The sequence below is a fragment of the Odocoileus virginianus genome, chromosome 5 (genome assembly GCF_023699985.2).
Source record: "Odocoileus virginianus isolate 20LAN1187 ecotype Illinois chromosome 5, Ovbor_1.2, whole genome shotgun sequence".
Taxonomy (NCBI): Eukaryota; Metazoa; Chordata; class Mammalia; order Artiodactyla; family Cervidae; genus Odocoileus; species Odocoileus virginianus.
The window spans coordinates 55,946,291-55,967,767 of record NC_069678.1 but is presented as its reverse complement, the minus strand read 5'-3'; the positions used below and the strand labels follow the sequence as shown (position 1 = coordinate 55,967,767).

General features: G+C 39.1%; 1 protein-coding gene across 2 annotated transcripts; it reads left to right on the top strand.

The window, feature by feature from the left end:
- The first annotated feature begins 192 nt into the window (after positions 1-192).
- Positions 193-12,022, top strand: LOC110136187 (protein angel homolog 2-like). Of its 2 annotated transcripts, none has more exons than XR_002313561.2 (2): positions 193-411; positions 7,849-12,022. XR_002313561.2 is itself a non-coding variant. In XM_020891718.2 (2 exons), exon 2 carries the CDS (start codon positions 2,384-2,386, stop codon positions 3,284-3,286), a length of 903 nt encoding a protein of 300 aa, XP_020747377.2. In that variant the 5' UTR covers positions 193-411; positions 2,185-2,383; the 3' UTR covers positions 3,287-3,559. The 2 variants fall into 2 exon arrangements, 1 of the variants encoding a protein (XP_020747377.2); XM_020891718.2 differs by lacking the exon at positions 7,849-12,022 and adding an exon at positions 2,185-3,559.
- The last annotated feature ends 9,455 nt before the right edge of the window (positions 12,023-21,477 follow it).

Genomic DNA, 21,477 nt, shown 5'->3' with positions numbered 1-21,477 from the left:
TGCGATCACTCGGCCTAGATTGGGTTTGGACGTTATTGTCCAGAAAATGATGCCTGTCAGATTTTTTTTTTCTGATCGAAAGAGTTACAATGAAAATGTATTCTCTAGGACTAAACTAACTGGCGCCACCAGGACAGCCCAGGCGGGAGGCCTTCGTGGCACTAAATGGCTCCGAGAGCCCCCTACAGGCGGGAGGACCTGAAAGGAAAGTACTTCCGCTCAGATGGGCGGGGCTAGGGAGGTGGGGCGGAAGTGACTATGACCCTCCGGGGCTGGCAAAGGAGGGTTTCGCTAATTGTTTGGGGTGTAGTGGACTTTTCCCGTTTTTGGAAAAGTGATTTTAATAAAGGCTCGAGAACTCTGTTCTTTCACCATGCACAGAGGATATCGTTTAAAACAAATTGTTTTGGGGTACGTAAATAGATGTAACAGATAAGCAATATACACTTGGGAACTGAGCAATAATTTTGAAACTAGGAGGTTGCCACTATAGTTAAAAGACCTGTGTTTTCCCCATTCCATTTGCTTGCTTTCCTCTAGAGGTAACACTTGTATTTTGGGTTTATTCCTTTGCTTTTAAAAATGTAGTTTATGTCTAATAAACTGTTGGACTTTACAAGGATAGTTTATTGTTGTGTAATCGTCTGCAGCTTTCTTTTCGTCATCAATATGCTTTTAAAACGTACATGTATTTGTATTTGTTTAATTTTGCTGTTATTTATTGATATGTTGCTTCGTGTGACAGTTTATCCCTCTGTTTCTCAACTTTTGTCATAAATTTGGATACAAAAATTCAAGAATTTTTCTAGTGTACAGCTTGTATCTATAGAGAACATTTTCAGCTACTTTCTAATTATAATTGGTTTAAAGACTGTAATAATCGTAGCATCCTGTTAACCTAGGGATTGGCAGCTGTTTATTTTTCCCTAATAACTGACCCTATTTTTTCCAGTTCTTTGTATATTGAGTAATTGTAATTTTTATCCAAGACATTTTGAATATTTTGTTGTAGACTCTGGGTTCTGATTAAAGCTTTTGGGAAATGTTGATTTTTTTTTTTTCTGTTTTCCTTTAAGAGGCCATCAATCCAGTTTGGTTCATATCTTGAGTCTCACCTGTGGGTGCTGGTTCCATGTCAGTTTGGTTTTCAGAGGCTTTATTGTGTTGCATTGAATCTGTTCTGTACATACAACACTGAAGAATTATTTTGGAACTTGGGAAGTAATTTAAATTGTAGTTCACATATCTTTTGCTATGCAGCTTTTTGTTTGCCCTGCAGGTGCTTAGTTCAAGGTGTGAGCAGAGAACTTAGTCAGATCCATACAAAGAATTAGAGAGTTTGCTTCTCTAGCTCTGCTGTTTTTGATGTTCCTCTCCTACTCCCTGTTTTGCCGAGTCTCGTTTTCTTGCTAGAAATACGAGGTTTCTCTTGGAGTTTTAGCTTAGTGCCGTAGCTGCAGCATCTGACTAGGGCGCACTCTGGAGCAAAGAGGTGAGAGAACAGAGCAAAACAAAAGATGAATTCCTTCCAAGAGGTACCTTTTCCCAGATTCCTTGTCTAGAAAGACAGGGTTTTTCTTGGTGTCCTAACTACCCAAGCCTGGCCCTAACTCTCAGTCAAGACCAGAGGGAAAAAAGGAGAAAAAAAGCCAAATACTCCCCCACAGACTTTAGCTCATGGAAGCCCTCTTTCCCCATCCATCTGGCTAGAAATGTGGGGTTTCTGTCTGTTTTTCTTCCCTGTGCTACCACCACAGTGTCACTGGGTATCAGACCTCCAGTCAGATCTGTAAGAGAAAGTAGGAAAAACAAACGCAGAAGGCATTTTCCCAAGTTTTGACTTTGCTCCCCAACCTGCCTGTTTTTGTTTACTTTTTTTTTTTTAGAGTCCTCAGGTAGTTGCTTTTTGTATTTTGCCTTGAACTTTTAGTTAGTTGGGATCAGTAGGAAAGGTAGGCTGTCATGGTCTTACTCCATTTTGGCTGGCACCGCAAGTCGAGGAAATAGAAATTACCACTATACATCCATTAGAATTATTACAATGAAAAATTTAGACAATATCAAGTGTTGGAGAAGGTGTTGAACAACGACTGGGATTCTTATACACTGCTGGTGGAGGTGTCAATGGATACATTTACTTTGGAAAGTGTTTGTTAGAATCTATTAAATCTTGATGCTTTGCAGTCGGGCCGCGAGCCCCGCGTCTAGTGATGGGGAGCCCCTGGTGCTTGACGCCGCCAAATCGGCCGTAGAGGTGGACGTTGTGACCGGGAGCCGGGAACTGGAAGGCCGCGGAGTGGAAAGAGGGAAGCGTGGCGCTGTGTGAGGAGGGGCTACGGCCGCTGTGTGGTGGGGAGAGGCCGGTTATCACTGTGAATACAAGATGCGGACAGGAAGGAAACCTGATGGCTGTGCCATTTGCTTCAAACATTCCAAATTTTCACTCTTATCAGTGAACCCAGTGGAATTCTACCGCCGTGATGTTCCTCTATTGGACAGAGACACTGTTGGATTAGTGTTGCTCTTGAAGCCCAAGATTCCAAGCGCTGCCTCCCCTGCCATCTGTGTAGCTCACACACATCTGTTGTATAACCCAAGGCGAGGTGACATTAAACTGACCCAATTGGCAATGCTGCTGGCAGAGATTTCCAGTGTTGCCCATCAGAAAGATGGCAGCCTCTGCCCCATTGTTATGTGTGGGGACTTCAATTCTGTTCCTGGTTCTCCACTCTATAGTTTTATTAAGGAGGGAAAATTGAATTACGAAGGACTTGCCATAGGAAAGGTATCTGGCCAGGAACAGTCTTCACGGGGACAAAGAATTTTACCTATTCCAATTTGGCCCCCAAACCTAGGTATCTCACAGAACTGTGTGTATGAGGTACAGCAGTTACCAAAAGTAGAAAAGCCAGACGGTGATCTGACACAGACAGAGCCGGACAAGACAGAGGTCCTGGTGACAGTGGAAAAGTTATCTTCAAACTTACAGCACCATTTCAGCTTGTCATCTGTTTATTCACATTATTTGCCTGACACTGGAATCCCAGAAGTGACCACCTGTCATTCCCGAAGTGCCATAACTGTGGATTATATTTTCTATTCTGCTGAAAAGGAAGGTGTTGCAGAGCAGCCAGGAGCTGAAGTTACTTTGGTTGGTGGCTTGAAACTTCTAGCCAGACTGTCACTTCTTACAGAAGAAGACTTATGGACTGTTAACGGACTTCCGAATGAAAATAACTCTTCGGATCATCTGCCTTTATTGGCTAAATTCAGACTTGAGCTCTGACTTTTGATTACATATATACTTTGCGTTCCTGTTTGGTTTTTTTCTCCCCCAAAGAGTTCTTAAGAGTTTGCATGTTTATTTATTTTTATGCTATGAAATTTCTGAAGAGGTCTATTAAATGTTTGAAACAGGTAACAGAAGAAACAAGATTACACTTTTTTTTTAATAATGAAAAAATATTTTCCTGACAAGTGAGATCTAAATGCTGTTGATTGCAAAAAAAGTTGTAAATATTTATTCTAAATCCCAGTAAAATTGACAGTGATTTTTAAATATGGTGCAACTTCTTTAATCTCTTAGGAAATAATTTCGTGTTTTTAGCAAGCTTTAAAGTGGATCCAAAATATCTTTGAGTTCTTGGCAAACCACAACTCATTCCCTTGCAGAAGGCCTGATTTCATCACAAGGATCATGTCTGTTGAGTCCTAACTCATTCATCTCGGAAATCATTGGGTTGTTCACAAGTATCTAATCATTTTAGTTTGTCTTTGATGGGGCTTGATAGTACTATTTATTTTTTATTTTTAAAATTTTTGAGTGGTATGTTTTTTTTTTTTTCATTTATTTTTATTAGTTGGAGGCTAATTACAACATTGCAGTGGTTTTTGTCATACATTGAAATGAATTAGCCATTGATTTGCATGTATTCCCCATCCTGGTCCCCCCTCCCGCCTCCCTCTCCACCCGGTCCCTCTGGGTCTTCCCAGTGCGCCGGGGCCTGAGCACTTGTCTCGTGCATCCAGCCTGGGCTGGTGATCTCTTTCACCCTAGATGGTATGCATGTTTCGATGCTGTTCTCTTGAGGCATCCCACCCTCGCCTTCTCCCACAGAGTCCACAAGTCTGTATGTACATATAGGGATAGTACTTTTTGGAACTGTACAAATTGTTTAATCCATTTTATTACCATCCTGAGCCATGTAATGTGCCTGCATTTTATTGGTAAAATGTAGGTCACCGTAACTAGTAGGATGAAGTGTTTTGGACAAGGCCACTCTCCATCCTATAGTGGACTGTATAGGATGCCTAAGAGAGTCATTCCGGGGTCATGCCTTGGGTTTCCCTAGTAATTTTTTTTTTTTTAACTTAGTTTCAAGAAAAGATTCTGGATTGAAGGAAAGATTTTACTGTACTGAACCAATCCTGTATAAATTTATTAGGAAACTTGTATTTGGAACAAAGTGGCAGCTCTAAGATTCTTTTTATTTGCCTCAGAAATAAGAGGAAGCCAGCAGAACTCTAGAGGGGAGATATTAACTTGGAGACCTAAGACTCTTTAATAGTTGATATTAACTGTTTTGTTGTGGTTCAACTGTTATCATTTCTATAATGTTTTGGGTTTCTGTCTCTTTTTATCATGATTCAGCAGTGTGAGATGGTGCTGGTCTTTTTTATAAAGTGGTTAAGAGTGGGTCTGAAAAATCCTGCAGTTGGCTCTTAATGAGTGTTTGAATCAAACATTTTTAAACCTAAGTGAAAATTTACTCTTTTTCTAGAATTGGGATCAAAGAACTATGTACATTTTTACTAAGTAATTTTATATTGAATTATTCTAAATTATAAAAGTTTTTTACAGTGGGTTTTCTGAATAGAATGCTTCATTTTAAATTAGCATCAGTAGTTACTTTATAGGCTCGGACTTTTTCTACTGAAGTATTTACAACAATTATTAAAAAAAAATAAACCAGATAAATACCCCCCAAAAGTATGTGGGTTATAAGGATTTGCCTAGTAAAAGTTATAGTGTTATAGAAATACTTCTGTTTATTGTATCACTTTTTTTTTTTAACTTAACAGTATTAACCGTATAGTTCTAGGATTTTCCACATTTTGTAGTAACAGTTTTCAAAGTATTACATGTTCTGATTAGCAGATATTGTCATCAGCAAATGATAACAGCAGATAGTATTTTTATCCCTTTTAGTATTAGGGAAAGAAAAATGAAGATTCATGAATAACTATGTTGTGTTGTATGAGTTTGTTAACAACTAACTTTATATATAGGTATTCTTGATAAATGAACATCCCTAAAAACTTAATTTTTTGTATCCTGATAAATATATTGTGATTTTAGGCCCTTTTCACGTACTTCACTTTGAGTTAATCCCATAAAATTGCTTTCAACTTTAGCTTATAGAATGAAGTAGTATTATGTGTACTGTAGGCCAAGGAATCCTTTGTAACTTTCTCACAGGCTTTTAAAGCGCCACTAAAATTAACTGTCCACGTGTCTTCACTTTGTTTGATCAGAAGAGTTAATAACTGTTGGAGCCTTGTATTTACCTGTCAAAAGCAATTAAATTTGGTTAATTGCTGAAACCAAATCTCCCCATCTCACCTGCTGTGCTATCCAGGTTTTAAATGGAAAGGGATATATTGCAGAATTGCAGTAAGGAAATTTTGGTTTTACTATAGCTTTTGATATCGGTAGGTGTGTTTGAAATTGTCTTTTCTGGAATTTAGCGACTTGTCTGCTCTTAACCCTTTGCTTTCCTAAAAACACTAAGTTAGAGATCCAGAGTTCAAAGGGTTGGAAAAACATTCACTTTGTCAAGTCATTTGCACTTTGTCCATGTAAGTTACCTAATAAATTATTGTGCTAGTACAAAAAAAAAAAAGAATCTATTAAATCTTAGCATATGCATACCCTATGACCCTAAGATTCCACTCCCAAGTATATTTCCAATAAAAATGCCCGCATGTTCACTGAAGAGGTATATAATAGTGTTCATCGCTATACTATAGTAGCCCCAAACTAGAAGTTCCCATTTGCTTGTGAATGGTAGCCCGGGTAAATAAACTGTTACAGGTTCACACAGCGGAATTCTATACACCACAATGACAATAAACAAATTGCCGTCACTTTGAAGAGTATAACTGTCACTCACAAATACAGTATTGAATTGGAAAAGCCATATACAAACTAGCACATGCTATATAATTCCAATCATTACATGGACTTCAGAAGCAGGCCAAGCTAATCTAGGATGATGGTTATCCTAGGGAGTGGGGAGGAGCTAGTGCCTGGAAGGGGACATGAGCTTTTTGGAGTCCTGATCATATTCTTTGTCATGGTTGGGTTCTGGTTATACAAGTATCTTCATTTTATAAAAACACACAAAGTTTTTATAAAGCTGTGTGCCCTTACAATTTAGGCTTTTTTTTTATACTTCAGTGAAGTGTAAAAAAATAAATGCTTAAATGTGCCCATTTCACCACACCTACCTCACAATAATTAGATCCTTGAAAAATATTATACTAACTTTAGAGGCAAAGGGAATGATCACAGACCGCCTTGTGACTTTCCGAATATGACTGGTACATGGATCATGCCTTTTGGCCTTAATGGTAATTGAGGTTTCTTACAGTTGAGATGTTGAGTCTGGCATGACTCATATCAACTTGTATTACAAAGCTATTAAGAAAGATATATTCTCAGTTCTACAGTTAACTGAGAGTTTGAAGTGGCAGTGGTTAATTTCTGAGGTTTACGTTTTTAAGCTCAACGAGAATTTTTTTATAGATATACATCAAGCAGATTTTGTTCATACGTGTTCAGATACATGCAGGAAAAAAAATGCTATTAAGAGACAATGAAAAATAACTTTTTGAAGTTCCAAATCTTAAAATCCCCTGCATGAGTCACAGTTGAAATATATTAAAACAATGTTTTTTTTCAACTGACCAGAATTTTAAAGATTTATAATATATAAATCCCTGTGTTATAAAATATTTGGAATTATAACTTAACAAGCTGCCATAGAATGTTTGCCCTTGAAACAAGTAGGTCTTGCTCAGAAGAATAACGATTTTATTAAACAAATGAGTAAATCTGTGAACTTAATACTCATATCTAAGTAATTTCCTAATTTTAATCTGGGGATGTGTGAAAAGTGGAAGTCACTTCTTTGGTCACAGGGAGCAGCAGTGACCCCAGGCAAAGTTGGGGAGTGTGAGGTTGTGGCTGAGTTTTGTGTAGTCTGCAAGATGGAGTGGTGGGTAGCTGTAACCTCCAAAAAGGCACCCAGGATTGGAAATTGGGTAGTAAAATATCATCATTTGGATTTGAGGTTAGAAATATTAGCATATGATTGTTTACATCAGCCACCTGGAAATAGCATTAACTCTCTCTAAAATCTGGTTTGTGTTTATGATTTAAGGTGAACACTAATCTATATTCCTGAGGGAATTATTTTAATAATAGCTATTTACTATATATTTGGTATATGTAGAGCTAAGAGCTTTACATTAATTATCACATTTAGACTCCCAACAATCTTTAGGAAAGATATTATTAGCTTTGTTTACAGATGAGAAATCAAGGTTTAGAAAATATAAGGACCTTGTGAAAGGTTTTGAAATGTAATATATGATGACTCTAGAGTCAGATTTCTTGGGTTCAGATCTCAGCTCTACTACTCATTTGGCAAATCACTTAAACTAGCTGTATTTTTTTTCTTTATCTTTTATCTAAGATGATACTAATAGTATTTTAGAATTGCTAAAAGGATTAAGGGGAAACAGTGCCTGACTTTGTTTTTTTGTGCTCCAAAATCACTGCAGATGGTGATTGCAGCCATGAAATTAAAAGATGCTTGCTCTTTGGAAGGACAGTTATGACCAACCTAGACAACATATTAAAAAGCAGAGACATTGCTTTGTCAACAAAGGTCCATCTAATCAAGGTTGTGGTTTTTCCAGTGCATGTATGAATGTGAGAGTTGGACTATAAAGAAAGCTGAGCCCCGAAGAATTGATGCTTTTGAACTGTGGTGTTGGAGAAGATTCTTGAGAGTCCCTTGGAATGCAACCAGTTCATTCTAAAGGAGATCAGTCCTGGGTGTTCATTGGAAGGACTGATGTTGAAGCTGAAACTCCGATACTTTGGCCACCTGATGCAAAGAGATGACTCATTGAAAAAGACCCTGATGCTGGGAAGGATTGAGGGCAGGAGGAGAAGGGGACGACAGAGGATGAGATGGTTGGATGGCATCACCGACTAAGTGGACATGAGTTTGGGTAAACTCTGGGAATTGGTGATGGACAGGGAGGCCTGGTGTGCTACGGTTCATGGGTTTGCAAAGAGTTAGACACAACTGAGCGACTGAACTGAACTGAACTGAAAAGGATTAAGTGAGAAAGCTCACTTTAGGTGCCTGATAAACAGAACTCAGTAAATATTGGTTATTATTGTTCAATTAAAGGCTCATAGGTAATAGATGCTAAAGAATCTACTTGCAATGCAGATAGATCCCTGGGTTGGGAAGATCCCCTGGAGAAGGGAATGACTACCCATTTCCCTCTCCAGTATTTTTGCCTGGAGAATTCCATGGACAGAAGATCCTGGTGGGCTACAGTCCATAGGGCTGCAAAGAGTAGGATATGACTAAGAGACTAACATTTTCCCTTTTCAGGTAATGGAAGCTAGGGGTGGTGAATAACATGTAGTTAAGGTACCAAAAAGTTAACCAACTATAGTAACTTTACTGTTAGTAAAGTTTTTCTGGGAGAATCATTTGTCAACAGAAAGATGACATAAGTCTAGGATAACAGTACACAAAATATAAGGATAAATCTGGCAATGACCATAGGAGAGGCTATTTGTGTTCAACGACTATAACTAATTTTTCAAAAAGAAACATTCCTAGAATAGGGAAGCAATTTCCACTATCCTATTTTGAAAGAAAAGTCCATCAATAGGACCCATTCTCTTTCTTCTAATTGTCATAGACCCTTGAGCAAGGGTTTGGACTGCAGGGACCTACTTATATACATACTTTTTTTCAATAAATACACACACTATTACATAACCCAGGTTGGTTGAACCCCCGGATGTGGAACTGCAGATTGGGAAGGCCAACTGTTGAACCTGAGCATCCATTGATTTTAGTATCTGCATAGAGTTCAGGAACCAATACCCCAAGGAAACCAAGGAACAACTGTATATGCTCATCAAACAACCCTCTAATTGATAATTTCCTCTCCTGAGTCCACTTAACCTTACCATGGTGAAACACCGAGTGAATTGTCCATACAAGTTCTTTCTAGATTTAGCTTTTTATATATTGATAAATTGACATTCTGAGGGGCATGCTAATTTCTTACGAGTATTCTTAACATGTTGATCCCCAAAAGGTTAATTTGTTCTAAGTAAGTAAGTGAAAGTCACTCAGTCGTGTCCAACTCTTTGCGACCCCAAGGACTATATAGTCCTTAGAATTCTCCAGGCCAGAATACTGGAGTGGGTAGTCTCTCCCTTCTCCAGGGGATCTTCCCAACCCAAGGATCAAACTCAGGTCTTCCACATTGCAGGTGGATTTCTTACCAGCTGAGCCACAAGGGAAGCCCTAATTTGTTCCAGTGGAAATGGTAAACTTGAGCCTCCAGACCTACAAAACTAAAAATCTGGCTTTTAATATTGCATTAGAGCTCTGTATACTTGCAAGTAACAAAAATAAAAATAAAATGGCTTAAATGACAAAAAAGGGAGGGAGTTAATGTTATAAAGAGAAGGTATTTGATGGGATAGGAAGGCAAGAATACAGCACAGATTCAGAAAGAAACTAAAGGAAGTCATCTTACATCTAAGCAGCATGTTTTCTCCTCTCTTGCTGCTGACTCTGCTTACACATAATTTTCTATTTGCAGACATCTTTCCCCTGCTATTTAGTTCACAGGACAGACAGAAGCAGTTACCATCATTATACCTGAGCAATAAGGACCATTAATCCAGCCCTGCTTCTCTGGGGGACAGGTGTGGGAGACACTTTGGAGAGCCTCCAAATGTTCCAAGTCCTCTGTGGTGTCTGGGACCATTGGGCAGAGTCTGAGAAGCAGAACCCAGTCCTGTGTGGGTCCTGGAAATGAAAGTCCTGAAATGTTCTGTTGTCTGCTGGAGACTGGCCATGTTAGCAGGCCTTTCTGGGCAGGACACCCTAAATCTGTACCAGCACTTTATTGGCCTCAGTACCTGGTTCTCCTTTTTAGTACTCTGTTAACAATACCCCCTCACTGTGCATGGGGTCTGCTAGGTCCCTGTAATCCCCCCTCACTGTGCATGGGGTCTGCTAGGTCCCTGTAATCCCCCCTCACTGTGCATGGGGTCTGCTAGGTCCCTGTAATCCCCCCTCACTGTGCATGGGGTCTGGAGGTCCCTGAGGAGCTCTAGGTCTTGCACTTGTAGGGTGGCTCTCGGTTCTTCTATTAGTTTTCTAATGCTGTGTAACAAATTACTACAAATTTAGCAGCTTATAGTGGCATTTTTTTAATCTGTCAGTTTCTGTAGGTAGGAAGTCTTGGAATGGATTATTCTTTGCTTAGGATCTCACCAGATCACAATCAAAGTATTGGCTAGGAGTGTAGTTTCATCTGAGGCTCAGGGTCATCTTCCAGAGTCATTCAGGTTGTTGATAGGATTCACTTTCTTGTAGCTAGAGCACTGGGGCCCCTATCTTCTTGCCAGACATTAGCTGGGGTTTTCCCTCAGAGACTGCCCTCAGGTCCTAATCACACCGCCCTCCTGCAATGTAGAACATTACTTCTCCAAAACCTGCAGGAGAATTTCTCTACAATCCCTTCCTGCTGCTGCTAGCATTACTATTACCAACACCACCACTATAACTGCGGTGTTATCTAACATAAGGTAATCACAGCAGAAATGACCCAGTCACCTTTACCCTATACATACTAAGTCATTTCAGTCATGTCTGACTCTGTGACCCCATGGACTGTAGCTCACCAGGCTCCTCTGTTCATGGGATTCTTCAGGCAAGAATACTGTGGTGGGTTGCCATGCCCTCTTCCACGGAACCTTCCCAACCGAGGGATCAAACCCACGTCTCTTATGTCTCCTGAATTGGCAGGCAGGTTCTTTTCCTCTAGCACCACCTGGGAAGGTTACGCTCTGTAGTATAAACTAATTGAAGGAGTGACATCTTATCATGTTAACAGGTCCTACCTAGACTCAAAGGGAGGGTATAACATAGGTCATGTATGTGTACCAGGGAGCAAGAATCTTGGGGGCCATCTTAAAAATTCTGCCTTGGTCTCATTCTGGGCTCTTGAATAGGTAATTATTCCCACAGATGATCCTTACACTTCTCACTGTCTCAAGGCATTGAGAAATCCTTAAACTGACTGTCCACCTTTTTCTTTTTCATGGTCTCTGAAGAACAATATAGTTTACTATAGTGCTTGAGATGTATGACTATTCATAGACATGCAAGTTTCACGTACCCCAAGTGTGCATCTCTAAGAATTTTTTGTCACACAGATTTCTTTCTATAATTTAAATGTGCTGAAAGAAATGACAAGAAGTTATTAAACATTGTTTACTTAGTACACTTTACAAATTGACTTTCCTAGAAATTCAGTGGATTAAAAGATGTGAGTATCCATTTCTAAACACTTCACAAATATCCTGCAACTTAAATGCTCTTTTTGTTCTTTACAAACCATTAATAGGAAGTTATTGCCAGCTGGTGTTTCAGAGTCCTTTATAAATTAATTATAGTATTTACTAGCCATGTGGGAGTGGAGAAGTCTAATTAGGTCAAGGAGGCTAGCCCTGCTTGAGGCTGAAAGGCAAAGCAAGTATAAGGTGTCAGTTGCAAATTTAATGCAGTACTTTGTAGACCATATGTGTCTGAAAAAAAAATAGTGGATAATACTGAGATTACATGCAAATTTATGGCAAAAATTGTATCATAATTAGAATAAAAAGTTTGTTAAAACCTGTCATAGATCTGTGACAAAAATAAGATATTTTAGCTGACACAGGACTTTATGGGTGTTCCATGTCACAAGAGGAATGGGATGCTTGATGTTAACAACATATTCATTCATTCATTTATTCACTCACTCAACAAGGCAAGCTATTTTTGCTGCAAAGAAGACAATATGACAGCTTCTTTCTTTAAGGAGTTCACAGAATGCTGGTGAATACAGATGTATAAGAGATAGAAAGTAGTATTGTAAGTGTAATATAGGCATAATTAGAGGGTATTAAGAGTGTTCCTAGGGGCTTCCCTGATAGCTCAGATGGTAAAGAATCTGCCTACAGTGCAGGAGACCTCGGTTTGATCCCTGGGTGGGGAAGATCCCCTGGAGAAGGGAATGGTAACCCACTCCAGTATTCTTGCCTGGAGAAATCCATGGACAGAGGAACCTGGCAGACAACAGTCCATGGGGTCGCAAAGAGTCAGACACTACTGAGTGAGTAATACAAGAGTGTTCCTAGGTGGAACAACTCTTTGAGTTCATAGGTGGAAAAGGGAAATGCATCAGGTTACTTCATTACAAGTAACAGAAACCAAAAATGGTTAAAGAGTCTCCCTTCAGGGCTTGGTCAAGAATGAGGCAGCGTGTCACATGGTACATGAAATTTAAGGAGGCCCTCTTTCTCAGGTGCTGAGCCTAGAGGTGTCACCTGAGAATGCCTCCTTAAATTTTGTGCACTAGGTGTCTGGGTAACCCTAGTCCTGGCCAAGTCCTTATTCCTTCAGTCTTAACCTTGGTCACAACCCTTTTCTCCTAGTTTTTTTTCCTTGATAAAAACAGTTGAGAAACGCATTTGCTGCTGCTGCTGCTAAGTAACTTCAGTCGTGTCCACCTTTGTGTGACCCCATAGGCGTCAGCCCACCAGGCTCCCCCGTCCCTGGGATTCTCCAGGCAAGACCACTGGAGTGGGTTGCCATTTCCTTCTCCAATGCGTGAAAATGAAAAGTGAAAGTGAAGTCGCTCAGTCGTGTCTGACTCTTAGCGACCCCATGGACTGCAGCCTACCAGGCTTCTCCATCCATGGGATTTTCCAGGCAAGAGTACTGGAGTAGGCTGCCATTGCTTTCTCCAGAGAAACTCATTTACACTGACATAAAAACTGAAAACAATTATGTTGACATTCTTTTAAAAGGAATTTTCCGTTTAGCAGAAGTCAAGACCTTAAACTATGACTCAAAAACTCGAATGTTTACAGGGGCCAGGCAGTAACATAAATGAATAGAGCAGGCCAGTGTAAGACGTTAGGTAGTGGAAAGAGATTGTGACAAACTAGTCAAAGACATTCAATGCTGTTTTAGTCAAACAAAAATGCTTGCTGGAGTATTAGGTCAGTAGGACAAGCATTTGTTTCCTTTGCCTAAGGTTAAAGAAATTCAACTGTTGTGTTAGAATTTCTGTAGGCAAATGGATGTGAAGACATTAAGAGAATTGGATGGAAAATACCTACCTGAGATAATCTTTGTGAGATTCTGATGAGGCCTTATTAGACATTTCTTTGACTTTCCCACAGACCATGAGATTGGCTTTCCTTGTTCCCATTCTTCACTGTCACTGCTTGTTCTCTTGTCTTTATTCAGCGAGCCACAGGACAAAACTGGAGAATTTTTCACAGCTAGAAACTAGAGAAAAGTAAAGTTTAGGAACAAGAAAGTTGGTATCATCGCTAGAAATCTTAAAAGTCTCTTATCTGGACAAATAGTAGAGTGGACCAAAGCAGTCACAGTTTATATCTGCTTAATGTGCTTTCCTTTTGTGATCTTATACTCTAAGCGCTTCTTTCGGGAAGGTCTATTATGGTGCTCCCCTTGACCCCAAATATAGTTTGTGATTCTCGTCCCAGGCTGTCCAATCAGAATGGATGCCCTGTTCCCCAAAGGGGAATTCAGTTCAGTTACTCAGTTGTGTCCGACTCTTGCGACCCCTTGGACTGCAGCACACCAGGCCTTCCTGTCCATCAGCAACTCCCGGAGCTTGCTCAAACTCATGTCCATTGAGTCAGTGATGCCATCCAACCATCTCATCCTCTGTCATCCTCTTCTCCTCCCGCCTTCAATCTCTCCCAGCATCAGGGTCTTTTCTGATCAGTCAGTTCTTCGCATCAGGTGGCTGAAGGATTGGATTTTCAGCTTCGGCATCAGTCCTTCCAATGAATATTCAGGACCGATTTCCTTTAGGATGGACTGGTTTGATCTCCTTGCAGTCCAAGGGACTCTCAAGAGTCTTCTCCAACACCACAGTTCAAAAGCATCAATTCTTTGGTGCTCAGCTTTCTTTATAGTCGAACTCTCACATCCATACATGACTACTAGAAAAAAAAAACATAGCTTTGACTAGACAGACCTTTGTTGGCAAAGTAATGTCTCTGCTTTTTAATATGCTGTCTAGATTGGTCATAGATTTACTTTCCTGGAGCAAGCATCTTTTAATTTCATGGCTGCAGTCACCATCTGCAGATTTTGGAGTGCAAAAAAATAAAGTCTGTCACTGTTTCCATTGTTTTCCCATATATTTGCATGAAGTGAAAGGACCGGATGCCATGATCTTCGTTTTCTAAATGTTGAGTTTTAAGCCACCTTTTCCACTCCCCTCTTTCACTGTGACATTCCCTTACTTTACTTGAGAAGCAGCACAAGGGAAAAGAGAATACGGGAGGTGAACTGGTCTAATCCTAACTGGACTTACGGGTAAGTAGAGTAAGGACTTTAGACAGGAGGAGGAGCCTTACCTGCCGAATGCCCTTAGCAGGCTCTCCCTTGATAAGGACTGCTTATGGTAATTAGATCTAAAATCTATTGATTTATGGGACAGGGCTGCCCAAGAGAATGTCATGTAAGCTACAGCAGTCTCTGAGGTATTTTTGTTGCTGTTGAGTTGCTAAGTTGTGTCCAACCCTTTGTGACCCTATAGACTATAGCAGGCTAGGCTCCTCGTCCTTCACTATCTCCTGGAGTTTGCTCCGATTCATGTCTACAGAGTTGGTGATGCCATTCAACCATCTCATCCTCTGCTATCCCCTTCTTCTCCTGCCCTCAATCTTTCCTAGCATCAGGGTCTTTTCCAATGAGTTGGCTCTTCCCTTCAGGTAGAGCTTCAGCATCAGTCCTTCCAATGAGTTTGCAGGACTGATTTCTTTTAGGATTGACTGGTTTGATCTCCTTGCTGTCCAAGGGACTCTCAAGAATCTTCTCCAGCACCACAACTCGAAAATGTCAATTCTTCAGCACTCACATCCATAGATGACTACTGGGGAAAAAAAATATAGCTTTGATTATATGTACCTTTTAGGTATAAAATGGAGATATCTTAGAAATTACATGCTTCACTCTGTGAAATAAAAATCTGCAAATATTCACACAGGTCTTTGTTATTTTGGGCTTGTAGATAGGAAGGACCTGGCAAGGATGTCCCAGGCCTTCCTCTGCTTTGTCTTTGTCTCTTGATTGCCTGTACTCTTGGAATTTTTAGTAAAGCTTGATGCTAGGTAAAATCTCTGATCTGTGTGAAGCTGATTTGATAATCCAGTCCTGTGTGTTAGCTGGCCTGATCACGATGATTGGTTCAAGAATGAATATATGAATCAGGATAGACCAATCAGAACTATTACCTAGGATTCGATTAGGAATATTGGGAGATAGAAATTCTCTCTCCATTTGAGTTCCCAAGCTGGTAAATGGGAGTGTGAGAGCCAATATATAGAGAGAACCCATTCACAAAAACAAGTCAAGGAGAAACGATGAGATATGAGAGATGAGAGATGAGATATGAGTGATAGATGTAGAGAATTAAAGCAGGGGTAGAGGATGAGGAGTCGGGATGGGGTTAGGAGGGGTAAAGGATGGAGAGAGAAGGTGAACTGTGGATAAAGCATTTGAGTCCATGTATTTTGTTCTGTCTAAAGCCGTGTCTATTTCCCTGACTTCCCAGTTACACAAGCCAAGTCAACACATTGTCTTTTTGCTTACGCTAAGTTGCACTGGGTCTCTGTCACTTGCAACACAGGAATTCTGACTAGTATTATAGCTAGACTTTGGTATGGGCTCGATTGGGAGGAGGACTGGGAGCTCCAGAGCAAATAAGTCTGCTAGGAAAGAATAGTTCTCAGAGGTGAAAATCAAATGAGAAACAAGGAGAATACATATCATAAAGTTATTTCAAATTTCCACCTCTAGTTTACACATAAATATTATTGAAATTTTAAGTAAGATTGCAATGTTATAACAATATTTAACCATCTTATCCCATGCAGTATGGAGGATGCTCTTTTGCCAGCTACACCCTGTGCATAATTTCTTTTGGTCTGTGTGACAAGGTCACGTACAGTGGTTTGTAGCTTTGGCTTTGGCTTAGAAAGCAAAACTTTATTTTAGCAATTTCCCCTTTATGTTGTAATTACTTATTTGTTTTATTTCTCCCAAATTCCCTATAGATAGAGAATAAATCTTATTTATTTCCTTAATGTCAGCACCTGGGACATAGTTAGTGCTCAGTATTTGTAGAACACAATTTTACTTCTGCCGTCTTTGAAACTATGTGCAAGGCTGATCAGTGTGAAATTGTACAGGCTTGATTCCCTCCCACTCCCTACCAAATGTGCAGAATTATGTTACTTGGTATGCAACAAAATGTTTACAGATTATGATGAGTGCTATTATAGTTAAGGCATGTTGCTAGCATTTGCTGCAATGAACAAGGAATGACTACTTTAAATTGTTCCGCCATTTAGAGTAGTTAGTGGTTCAAATCATGGGCTTTTGGAATTGGAATTCCTGCTCTGCTGACACCACTGCCCTGATGGGTGCGGTGATTGCACCTCCTTCACCTGATAGGGCCCCAGGATGGACATGGGAAAGGTAGTTTAAAAACAAACCTGGGGGACTAATTCTTCACTTTCCCAGAAAAGGTCAAAATTCTGCGTCCCATTTTCCTCACTTGTGTAATAGGAATAATAATACATCATTTTGTTGTTGTGAGTATTAAATAAGTACTATATTCTAAACTCTTTGAGAGGAGAGTGTCTAGCACAAAGTGATGCCACATGTTTGCTGTGATTATTCTCATTATTGTTATTCTCCAAATCTCAGTTTTATCAAAGTCAAATGGGAATGATATTATGTATGTATGTGAATTTCAAATAAAGTGATGCATGTAAAATCCTCGACAGTAAATGCGTAATAAGGAATACGTATTGATAGCTATTAGTAGGTGAGCTTGAGTACTTGAAAGTTACAATGTGTACCAAACATATATTCCTAATTTTCAAAAACAAAACAATAATATAACTCACTTACAATTAAAGTATTAATATATTCCCACACTCATAAGTAGTATAAGGTTGGGATTGACAGTACAGTCATGGGAAACAGTTTGCCTAGGTTCAGATCTTGGTGTTGCTACATATTATTTGTGTGATCTTGGGCAAGTCATTTAACTTCATTGAGTCATCCTTAAGAAAAGGAGAATAATGATACTACCTACTCCATAATGTGGTTCTGAGGATTAACTGAGGCAATACATCTAAATTAATAAACACATTGCCAGGAAAATTGTAAGCTGCAAGTAAATGTTGGTTCTTATTGTCTCTCTGAGCCTCAGTCCCACTCAGTGATGAAAATGACGATAACAATGTTTACCTGACCAGGCTGTTATATGGATAATATGTGAAAGTGCTAGTGAAAATGCCTGGTAAATAGTAGGTACTTGATAAATGCCAGTTTTCTTTCCCACTTTTATGATTCATGAAACAACATGGAATTTTACAATGCCTTCAGGTTATCAGTATAAATATCATTTAGATTTCTACGTGTGTGGTAACAGGACAGAAAGGATTAGGTAGAATTTGATCAGTGATACTTATTTAGTGCTGTTTATTGACTCAATATCATTCTGTTAGCTTCTTAGTTGCTCTTTTCTTATAAAGGTAGATTGTATCAGAAATACCCTATTTTGTATATTCTTTTGATTCATGTCACAGATAAATGGCAATTTATTCTATTCAGAGAAAGAGAGAAAAGTAGACTGATATCCCAGGTTTCTTGCAGCGAGCATTGGTGCACAATTTGCTGGAACTGGAGGAGAATGTTATTAATCAAAAGGTGCACAAGGAGGCAGAGGACTTCATTATGCTGTTTTGCTCCCACAACTTGCACCTGGAGCTTTTTAATGACTATGCCCTTTGGAGACAGGTGGCACTCTGCAAAGTGTAAACCTCTCTAAACCTCTTCTTGTCTCAAACTGACATGTCTTCCTGGTACTGTGAATAATCAATCTAAGTTTGAAATGATGTGGAAGGCTTTGGTAGGACTATAATTAGTTGAAAATTTTTTTTCCTGGTCTTTAAGGAGTACACATGGCTAGAACAAGGGGAAAAAAGAATGTCAAGAAACAGCTGGGGGATAAATTCACATATTCATTGAAAAAGTCAAGCCTGTAAAAGATGATACTGTGTACTGGGTGAACAAGCACAGTAGATGGCAGTTTAGTAACATACAATATTATTATGTTATGTTTAGGAGCCATCTCTGTTAAAGACTATCTAGAAACATATCCTTAAGGGTTATATATTAGTATTTATTGTCATCTTTTTTGGGGGAAAGTTCTGTTTGTGATCTCTGCTTATAGAAACAGATTAGTATAAACTTGTCAAATAGTGTAGACTATAAAGGGGACATTGGAGTACCCCAGGGGTGTTTCACCATATTTTATTTGCATCCAGTTCATTTTGACGCACACATTTTTTGATATTTGAAACTGAGGCACACTGGAATGACTCAGATAAAATAACACCACAACTAACCTTTGATTCCCGTGAAAAACTGGCTATAATTTTAGCACTTCATGAATGTTGAATTGTTAAAATATTTAGCAAGTTAAGAGCAGTGTGGAAAGGGAGTGGAGACAGAGAGGATATCAGGAAGAAAAGGCAAAATTCCCGACTATTTGAGTGTTAAAAGGAGAAAACAATCAGAGCCCACCTTTCCCTGAGATGCCAGCTCAAGATTGTCTCGTTAAGGTGCTGTGCTGTGCTTAGTTGCTCGGTCGTGTCTGACTCTTTGCGACCCCATGGCCTGGAGCATGCCAGGCTCCTCTGTCTGTGGGGATTCTCCAGGCAAGAATACTGGAGCATTCTCCTCCAGTTAACACAGAATTCACCAAAAAGTTCAGGCATTAGGAAAATTCTGATCCCAGAACAGAAAGCTGACAGTTCTTCCTAAGATGGAATCAGACCATTACACACACTGTATTGGTTTAATTGAGCATACCTTATTTCCTTCAGCAAAGAGTCTTCTGCCATGGTACCCTATTTTCTTGGGCACCAGTGCTTGACAGATTTCTCACACAAGTAAGCAGTCGAAAGTGATACAATTTTGACATGAAATGTGCTTATACTTTTGAAAGCCATTAAACAAGACTTGTTTGCTTATAATTTTCTAATAAAATAAAGGACCTTCTGTGGAAAGCAGTTTTAAAAACACATCATAACATTTTAAGTGTGTAGGTCTTGCAACGTTTATTCCAATTTTCTAGTGACAGACACAGAGTAATAAGATTTCCCTAACAGCTGCTTGGTGCTGGGTACTCACATGTCACTCAAACTGACAAGATTTTAAGAAAAAAACATGTTCTTCACTGGGTTCTCATTTTGAAAGATCAGCTATTGCACATAATTCAATTTTGCTTAATTGCAAAGTATAAACTTCACAAAATATAAATTGTTAAAGGTAATATGATAGAATTGATTAGAAACACACTCTAAACAACTCACTAGATCTCACTCTACAAATCTGTGTGTCCCAGACAAAATTCTAATCCTAAATGCCTGAGAAAAGCTTAGCTCAGTTCACAATAATATCATAGAATTTTGGATTTGGGAAAAATACATAGAGATCACGTATTTCAAATTAGTGCCTACATTTGAGGGTTTTCTCTTTTTGCATATCAGAACTATTTGGATTTAATTCATATTTAAATAATGTATAGCCAACACCATTCAGGCTACATAATTTCTTTGTTCGCTCATTCATTCTCTCAATGATTTATCAAGCATTTCACATGTATTGGTATATTCCAGAAACTATGTTAGACATTGGTAATGTAAGAATAAATATTTCACTATTCCTGTCTCTGAGGAGGAACTCAGAGTATAGCTAGGCAGACAAATAAATTAATAGCTATATTGTAGTACAGTCAAGGCTGTGACAGGTTTGTATGCAGTCTTATGGGAAAACAGATGAGGGAGTGATCTCTGTCCTTGGGGGTTCTGAGAGGACAACACAAAGGAAATCACATTTGAGTTGGAGAAAGAATCCTCAGAGGAGAGGTGGGGAATGAGGATATTGGGAAGGAAATAGAGTATGTTGGGAAGGCAGAAGAATATGTTTGGAGAATGATAGTGTAGTATCTAGGAATGGTGAAAAATGATGTATAGTTAGACTGTAAAGGTAATTCAGGGAAAGGCAAACATCAGATTCTAAAGAGTTTGCCATTAGTTTTTTTTGTTTGTTTGTCATTACTTTTGTAGGAAGTGGACAATTAAATTTTGAAGTAAAGGCAATAATGTGATCTGCTTCGTATTCTTGAAATGCCATCTCTGACACTGGTCTGAAAGACAGTTTAGGTTAGTCATGAGCATCTGGAGTATGCTTTAGTATTATGCTTGGGCAGTGGAAGTGACAATGGACAAAGGCATGTATTAAGATACATTTTAGAAACAGAATTAATATGGCTTTGTGGTCAGTTGCTTGGGAGAGTCAGGTGCTAGGGGAAAGGAAAAAAGTTAAGGATGGCTTCAGGAGGTCTAGTTTGCATAATTAGTTTTGAGGGTTTGGATAGGTATTTATTTAATCCTCTTCACAAGCTTTTGAGGATTATAACAGATGACAGAAACTGAAGCTTTGAAAAGATAAGTAATTTGCCAAAGTTATCTTGTGGGTAGTAAATTTATGAAGGACAGATTCAAGTTAATCCCAGAACCGAAGCTCTTAAACATTGTGCTATTTCTTTCTATACTGGCCAAATGGGCAGTGAAACCCTTTACTGAACTGGGAAATACAGGAGGAAAATCATGGCTTGAATATAGAAGGTAATCAGTTTTGCCATTTAACATCTTGACTTTGGTACATTGAAAAGGCCAGAAAGTGGAGATATTCAAGAGAGAATTTGAAATACCCATGCTGAAGCTCATGAAAGATTTGAGGTGAGAAAGTTCAGATTTAGTGATGGTTGAAGTCATAAGAGTGACTCAGATAGCAAAGAGAATAGGTGTAGGGAAGAGAATTGAGCAGAAAACTTTTGGTGGCTATGGAACAAAAGGATTCAAGGGGAGGAGACTGAGAAGGCACACTCAAATAAATTATTGGAAAACCAGAATAATATATATATAAGTCTATGAAGTAGAGATTTACTTTTTCTCCCTTG